General features: G+C 55.1%; 1 protein-coding gene across 2 annotated transcripts; it reads left to right on the top strand.

Moving 5' to 3' along the window:
- Positions 1-5,151: 5,151 nt before the first annotated feature.
- On the top strand, positions 5,152-8,220 carry LOC107525608 (chymotrypsinogen 2). Of its 2 annotated transcripts, none has more exons than XM_087827130.1 (7): positions 5,152-5,203; positions 5,930-6,033; positions 6,125-6,204; positions 6,561-6,639; positions 7,012-7,189; positions 7,285-7,418; positions 8,059-8,220. In XM_087827130.1, exons 1-7 carry the CDS (start codon positions 5,152-5,154, stop codon positions 8,218-8,220), a joined length of 789 nt encoding a protein of 262 aa, XP_087683256.1. The 2 variants fall into 2 exon arrangements, with proteins under 2 accessions (XP_087683256.1, XP_016053293.2); XM_016197807.2 differs by having other exon boundaries at positions 7,012-7,192.
- Positions 8,221-8,315: the final 95 nt, after the last annotated feature.

Genomic DNA, 8,315 nt, shown 5'->3' with positions numbered 1-8,315 from the left:
TAAAAAAAAGCTGTGGTACACATATATTCAATGGAATATTACTCGGCCATAAAAATGAATAAAATCATCTTACCACTTGTGACAGCATGGATGGACCTAGAGGGCATTATGCTTAGTGAAATCAGTCAGAGAAAAACAGATAACATATGATTTCGTTGGAATGTGGAATCTAAAAAACAAAATAAACAAACAATGTAGAAACAGACTCACATACAGAGACTAGACTGATGGTTGCCAGGGAGACGGGTTTGGGGGACTGGGTGAAAAAAGTGAAGGGATTAGCAAGTACAGGTTGGTAGTTCCAGAATACTCGTGGGGATGTGAAGTACGGCACAGGAAACGGTCAACGATATTGTAATTATGTGTGGTGTCAGGCGGGTACTGGAAATACCGAGGGGTGCACTTTGCAAAGTATATGATTGTCTAACCAGAAAGCTATACACCTGAAACCAATACAAAATAAAATTGAAAGAAAAAAAGAGAATATAATGCTTTAAGTCCAATAACTGGGACAGGAACTGGGAACAGCTACTGCTCAAGACAGTCCAGTGTGGTCCTCACTGATGAGGTTTAAAAGACAAAAATTCCAGGGGGCAGACTCTCCCAACACCTCTGGGGCCCTGTGGCTGGTGGTCACCTAGGGAGAAGGTGGCCAGAGTGAGCAGGACAGTGTCACTAGTCTTGATCTGAACTTGATTGGCTTTGAAGTTCTATCTTTGATTTTTAAATTTAGGTTTTTTCCAGAGTTGTGTGCGCTCTGCAGGGGGGATATTCCAGATGTTTCACTAACCACCAGCTGAGCAGAGCCTTGACCAGTGGAAACAGTGGCCACAGCTCCTGAGGCCCTGAACCCGCCCTGCGGAAGGGCTGAGGCACCCAAACTTCGGGGACATGGAGAGTGGACCAGCCGCTGTTTACTAACTGGGTCTGAAGCTTTCTGATGTTTTAACAGGCTGTGTGTGGTCGCCCAGGGGTGTCCTGGCTGACTGTCAGCCCTGGCTCTGAGCATAAGGAATTTATATTTAAATTCCAGTCCAGGGTAATTTATTGAAATATTAATATTTGCTAGTTGTTTTCTTTCCCCTTCACTCATTCCAAGCAGGTAGCAAAGCCATTTACATTTTTCTTGACTCAGGGATTTTTCCAGAGCAGAAAACAGAAGCAGCCTGAAGTCACTGGCTCCTCAGGTCTGTTGTGCCAGTAAACTCTCAGCCAGCTTGGGAATGGGAGGAATATGGCCTCAGAGGCTATACCCAGTGTCAGAGTTTGTGCGTATTTGGTGATGTGCTAACCCATGGCCCATTCCAACCAGACTGTGAGGTGGGCACTGCCTAGGAGCAGGGTGATCGTTCGGAGTGATAGCCATTGCCCCGTGCCTACAGCCATCCCCTCCTCTTTGTCCTCACAGAGGGTCCCTGTGGAGGGCCACCCCACCAGCTCTCAGGGGACAGAACTCTGATTAATATAAGCCAGTGGAAACAAACAGGGGTGCGGAGAACCCAGCCCACTTTAGCAGTCTCATGGGGATGTGGTGCTTGGCACTTCAGCCACCATCTTAAGACCTGAAGAAGAAAGACAGAGATCCTGGCCCAGAGCTACCCCATCACCGAGATCCTGGCCCAGAGCTACCCCATCACTGAGCTCCTGGCCCAGAGCTACCCCATCACTGAGCTCCTCGTCCAGAGCTACCCCATCACTGAGCTCCTCGTCCAGAGCTACACCATCTTGAGCTCCTGGTCCAGAGCTACCCCATCACCGAGATCCTGGCCCAGAGCTACTCCATCACCGAGATCCTGGCCCAGAGCTACTCCATCACCGAGATCCTGGCCCAGAGCTACTCCATCACCGAGATCCTGGCCCAGAGCTACCCCATCACCGAGATCCTGACCCAGAGTTACCTCATCACTGAGCTGCTGAGTGGAGGCCTGCAATCGCACACCTCCAAATCTCTGCTTGTGTATACTCATCTGAGAAAAGCAAACCACTATTATCTAGCCACTGTCAGCCATGTATTTTATTACAAAAAGCAACTTAAGTGATATAAAATAATCATAGGAAGGGTGCTAGAAGTCTTCCATTTTCCCCTTCAGATCCACTCGACCTTTCTCGACCTCATTGGCCTCCCACAGACTGACGCTCAGGGAAGAGACTGCAGGACAGCTGCCCAGGCTGTCTGGCTCCCTGCTGGGGTCAGCCCAGGGGAGCCCCAGCAGCAGCAGGGCCCCGTGAGCAAAGGAGTAGGAGAGAGAAGTGGGTGCTTATTCTCATTTATTCTCGGTTCCCTTCCTGAGAGGCAGCCGTGGGTTGGCTGCCTCCCTCTAGAGGCACAGCTCCTTTCAGGCGGCTCTCTCTGCACAGTTACCCTTCCTGGGCTCCATTGCTGCTCACCCCCTGTCCCTTCAACTCTAGGTGTGTCCCCATTGTTACTAGGACCCTGTGCACCTCACTATCCTTTGTTGGTTCCCCTAAATCCTGCTCACATCTTTGTAAAAATTCCCTCTATTAAAACTCCTCGAGTACCCAGTGTGAGTGTGCTGAGTGCCCAGGGTGAGTGTGCCGTGTTTTTAGGCAGGACTGTGACTGTTGTAGTCATTGTGGTCCCAGGACCACTGAGCATGGGATTCTGGGAGTGGCTGGCTCATACACGGAAGGGTCAAGGACAGTTTCTTTGCCAGGGAAGGTGAGACCCAGGTGGCCCACGGCATGCAGTGGCATCACAAGTATTCAAAATGACAGTGGAGGTGGCAGAGGCTGAAGTGCAGGTGGGAACAGGTACTGGAGGCCCAGGGGCTGGGGCACCAAGTTCCTACAGCATCAATGCTGACCGTAAATATTGGGGAGTCACACAAATGGCCAGTGAGCACAAGGGAAGATGGCCAAAACCATCAGTCATTAGGGAAATGCAAACTGGAGCCACAGGAAGATGTCACCTCACACCCACTGGGATGGCTAAAATACACAAAAACCAAAAAAACAGTAAGAAAAATAGCTGGCGAAGGTGTGAAGAAATCTGAACGCTTGTGCACCATTGGTGGGAATGTAAAATGGCACAGCCACCGTGGGAACCAGCATGGCAGTTCCGCAGAAAATCCAAAGCAGATCTACCATATGATCCTGCAACTCCGCTTCTGTGTGGACACCCAAAAGAATTAAAAGCAGGGTCTCAAAATTTGCACATCCATGTTTGTAGCTCTGGGGAGGCCCTGGGATGGGGACGAGAAATGTCACGGGGAGGGCTGGGGTCCGCCCCCCCCCGCCCCCGCCAGCTTCTGGCCCCTTCCCCACTGGCACCTGAGCCAGTTCCCAAGGCCTCTGCCACCGGTGCACGAGGGGCCCAGCTGTCTGCTCCCAAAGCCACTGCCAGGGACACAGGTCCATCTTGGGCCACAGGTCCTTTCCCCCGCCCGTGCGGCCCCTCCCCCCTCAGCCCTTGCTCTGGGCAGTGTCCCCACCAGGGGTCTCCTTGGTAGGCCACTCCACCCTGGCTTCCTGCGCTCCTGGCGTTTGGTGACACCTAGGGGCGCTCTCCCAGGCCTTCGCTCTCGCTGTTCCCTCTGCCTGGTCAGGGCTTCTCCCAGCAGCGCTTGTCACACTCCCGCAACTCTTAGGTTTCAACTTAAACGTCCCTTTCTGAGTGCGGCCCTCCTGCCTCAGTGGTAATAGCAATAACAGTAATGATAATGTAACTCCTTAGCTAGTAGCGATGTATATTTTACTTTATTATTATTTTTTTACTCTTTTCCCTAAACTCTTCCTTCCCTTCCCCCATGTCAGCCTCCTGAAGGCAGGAATTTGTGTTTCTTCTGCCTGTTCTACTCTAGCAGGGGCCTGGTCGGCGTTGGTTGATAGGATGGTTTCATACAGATGGGGCCACAGTCTGCATCCTGTTTTGTGTTCTGCTTTCCCTCCTAATACGTGGTGACATCCCTCCCTGTCACCTGACAGTCACCTAGAATGTGCAAAGGGCACCAACAGGCAACTGAAGAAGTACGAGGACCAACCAGCCCGGACTGTGTGTTAGGTCTGGTCCCAGCATGCTCGAGATGGGCCATGTGCTTTCATTATATGGGACACATGCTATGAGCACCCCCATTTTACATACATAGATAGGATCAGGGAGGGTCAGTAACCTGCCAAGGCCCCACAGGCTGTCTGGTGCCAAGGCCTGCACTGTGAACCACCCACCACAGGACAGCCATCAATGCGACAGAAATTAGGACCTGCCATGACGGATTACTTTCCCTGTTAATTGGGGGGGCCTGTCCTGTACCTGGCAGCTTCACTCTCAATTTCTCCCTCCCCAGTTTCCCAATTGCTAGGAAAGGGTCCCACTGCCCACCCTGTTGCCCAAGCCAGAAACAGTCCCTGCTCCCATGATCCTGCCTGGTCCAGCCTGCAGCAGCTTTCACTGGGGGGATAGCACGCGCCCCAAGGCTGGCCCCTGGGCCCAGTATTGCCCGGGATGTCACATGTTCAACTCTAGGGACCCATGGCAGCTGGGTGAAGGAGCCCAGGTGTGTGTGAACCGGCAGTGGGCTGCTTGCCTCTCTAAGCCACACTGCAAGCAGCCCGAGTGACCATCACCGGTGCCGAAGCCTTCACTTGAGCCTTCTTCACCATCTGTCCCCAAAAGCCGGGGGAGCACCCTCAGCCCCTGGCCACCTGTGCTCTCACCTGCACCTCTGTGCTACACGTTCCCCCCACTTGATGACACTGCTTAGGGGTTTCTGAACAACTAACAGACCAACTAAATTACTTGTCCGAGGTCCTCCAGACCATGAGTGACTAGGCTGGGGCTCAAATCTTGTCCAGGTCTGGATGCTGCCACAGGGTCCCTCCCAAGGCAGGGACTGGAGGAGGAAGCCGAGTGCCAAGGGAATGACAAACAGCCATGACATCTCACTTTCTCCTTGGCTGTGAGTCAAGGTCCACCTTAGCTGGCCCCACCTTTGCCATGACCCTGGCCCCAGGCTCAGCCATGGCTGCAGCTGCTGCTGTCCCAGGCAGGCCTGCTCTGGCACATCCTGCCTACTTTGGCACATGCCCAGGAAAAAGACTGTCACCTCAAGGTCCCAGATAACAGCCGGGTGCACAGGGATAAAATGGAGAGCCTCGCAGGCAGGTGTCCTACACCTCCCTGACTGTGGCATCATGACTTTCCTCTGGGTTCTCTCCTGCTTTGCCCTCCTGGGCACAGCCTTTGGTGAGCGCTGGGGCAGGCGGAGGCCGGGGAGTCTGTCTCCCCAACCTTGAGCCAGCAAGGGGCCCCAGGGGCCCTACTCCAGTTCACTCATGCATGGTGGTATGAGCCTGAGCGAGTCTCTCCCCTCTGAACCGCATCAGCCCCATCTCCATAATGGGCACACCGGGAAGACTGAATCAGACCAGGCAGTGTGAGGCCCCCCGGGAAGGAGGTCGCCGTTCCTAGGGCTTTCCTGAGGCCTCACACCTGTGCAGGAACAGGGATGACAAGTCCAGAGGGGCAGAAAGTTCTCTGAAGTGTTAGTGGTTCCCAAACAGACTCAGATAGTGAGCAGGTACAGTGTGTTTCGAGCCCTTGAAGCCAGGCCTTTTAAACTCTTGTTTGCTGAGGGCTTACTTTGTGCCCAGAACAGAACTTCCTGCTTTGCCTGTTAACTCATCTCATACCAACTCTGTAAGGTTAGCAACTGTATGGTGCCCATTTTGCTGATGGGAAAACTGAGACTCGGTGAAGCTAGGCAGTGATGGGGCCGGGTTCAAACCACAGAGCCCAGCCTCCCTGCCCAGGCTTTAGCCCTGCACCACCTCACACTCAACTGCTGGGCTTGTCTGGGCTGAAGCCCAGGGCAGACTGAATTGTCCTGGGGAATTCCTGGGGGTGGGACCTGGTTGGGGGGCTTAGAGTTAACCCTGGCCTCTGCCCTTCATCTCATACTCCCACCCCCAGGCTGTGGGGTCCCTGCCATTGAACCCGTGCTGAGTGGCCTGTCCAGGATCGTCAATGGGGAGGACGCTGTCCCTGGCTCCTGGCCCTGGCAGGTGTCCCTGCAGGTAATGGGGGATTCTGCACAAGGGACACATTGGGGTGGCCTTCTGGGGGCTGCTGGTGTCCAGCCAGTGCCGACCTCCCCATTTCCTCTAGGACAAAACCGGCTTCCACTTCTGCGGGGGCTCCCTCATCAGCGAGGACTGGGTGGTCACTGCCGCCCACTGCGGGGTCAGGTGAGGGCCTGGAGTCCCCAGAAATCACTTGGGGCGGGAGGAGGACCCTCTGGACTGTGGACTAGTCCTTTATCTCCATTCCTCAGTTTCCTAAATTGGAAATGTATAGAAAACTCAAGTCTTGCTGGTCTCCAGGGGTCACTGGGAAGAAAACACTCAGCTGGCTATAGGCACAGTTGTCCCAGGGGCAGCTGTTGACATTCTGAGTTCCCATCTCTGATCAGCACCACACATAGGCGTGCACACACGTGCACCCACATACCTGCACACACATGTGCTCGCACTCACACGCAAGCACCCTGCACCCCAGCAAGGCCCCACTACCTCATAGCAAGAATCCTCTCCTTTCTCTCCAGAACCTCCCACCTGGTCGTGGCTGGGGAGTTTGACCAGGGCTCAGAAGCCGAGGACATCCAGGTGCTGAAGATTGCCAAGGTATGGTGGCCCCAGAACCCAGGTGGCCCCAAGCAGGGCAGGCCCTTGGGAGTTGCATCCCAGGCTGGACCAACAAGCCAGAAAAACCCCTGGGCTGGAGGGAGTGTGAAGGGGAACTCGAGCTTCTCTCGGTCACTCGAATATCCTATCAAGATGGGACAAAGCAGAAAGCAGGCTGTGTGAGGTTCCACACAGGGGCCGTCTGCACCTCTGTCCTGGGCCTGGGCCTGGGCCTCAGGCTCCTGGGCCCACGGAGGAGCTGCTGAGCTGAACAGGCCCTTGTTCAGAGAGGGGACCAAGGTGATGAGGGGTGGCCCAGCCTCGGGCTGGTTTCTTCCCAGGCCCCAACTGTGGCTGTCCGTCCCATCACAGGTTTTCAAGAACCCCAAGTTCAACATGTTCACCATCAACAACGACATCACCCTGCTGAAGCTGGCCACACCCGCGCGCTTCTCCCAGACCGTGTCTGATGTGTGCCTGCCTGATGAGGCTGACGACTTCCCCGCTGGCACAATGTGCGCCACCACAGGCTGGGGCCTGACCAAACACAGCAGTGAGTGACCCCCTGTGGGCGTGGGTGGGTGGGAAGTAGAGGCTGGGGGCAGGGCGGGGCTGCCACTGCTGACCACCACCCTGCCCTTCCAGATGCCAATACCCCTGACAAGCTGCAGCAGGCTGCCCTGCCCCTCCTGTCCAACACTGGTTGCAAGAAGTTCTGGGGCAAGAAGATCACTGACCTCATGGTCTGCGCCGGTGCCAGTGGTGTCTCCTCCTGCATGGTATGGCTGCTTGGGCTCGCTCTGCACCCTTCCCTTCCTGCCTGGGGTAGGTTCAGGCAAAAGCCCAGGTCAGGTGCTTGGGCAGAGGAAGTAAAGTACCGGGCAGGCTCCTTTCTAGGACCTGCCACTTTCTTCCTGGGCACTGCTACCTTAGTTGGGAAGGTAGCCTCCTGGTGGGTCACTGATGACCTCGGCAGAAGTGCCAGAGCAGGCACTCTGGTCTTAGAGCCACCACAGGGCATAATTCCACTGATGTTGGCATCTAAGCAAATGGCACCCCCTGGTGCAGCCTGGGCAGCGGGACATGGAAGCCCAGGAGGCTCCAGATGCAGCACTTCCTCCCTCAGATGCCAGTTCCACCCTGCCCTTCCAGATGCCAACACCACCCACACTTTCCCCCTATCAATCAAACCAGCTTTGCTGAGTCTCCATTAGAGAACCTCACCCTAGGGGGTGGTCGCAGACTTCCAGGGACATGAAACACAGAAAGAGCTGCTCAGGTTTTTCATAATCCTTCCAGTAAACTGGTGCTAGGTCTACTGGCTGTCAGGATCTGGACTGGGCTCTGGGAACAACATGCAGGGGCCTCTGGGCCAGGCCATCTGGGCTGCCAGACCAAAGTCCCCTTCTCCTCCTGCAGGGTGACTCTGGTGGCCCCCTGGTCTGCCAGAAGGATGGAGCCTGGACCCTGGTGGGCATCGTGTCCTGGGGCAGTGGCACCTGCTCCACCTCCAGCCCTGGTGTATATGCCCGTGTCACGGAGCTCATGCCCTGGGTGCGGCAGATCCTGGCCGAAAACTGAGCCCCTGCCAACCCTGCTCCCACACAAAGCCTCAATAAACCTGTGAAAAACATACTGATGGTATCCTGTCTCCTGTGTTGGGGCCTCTGAGGCCT

The sequence above is a fragment of the Miniopterus natalensis genome, chromosome 18 (assembly GCF_054644295.1).
Source record: "Miniopterus natalensis isolate mMinNat1 chromosome 18, mMinNat1.hap1, whole genome shotgun sequence".
In the NCBI taxonomy this organism is placed as follows: domain Eukaryota; kingdom Metazoa; phylum Chordata; class Mammalia; order Chiroptera; family Miniopteridae; genus Miniopterus; species Miniopterus natalensis.
This window is presented reverse-complemented; position numbering and strand designations above follow the sequence as displayed.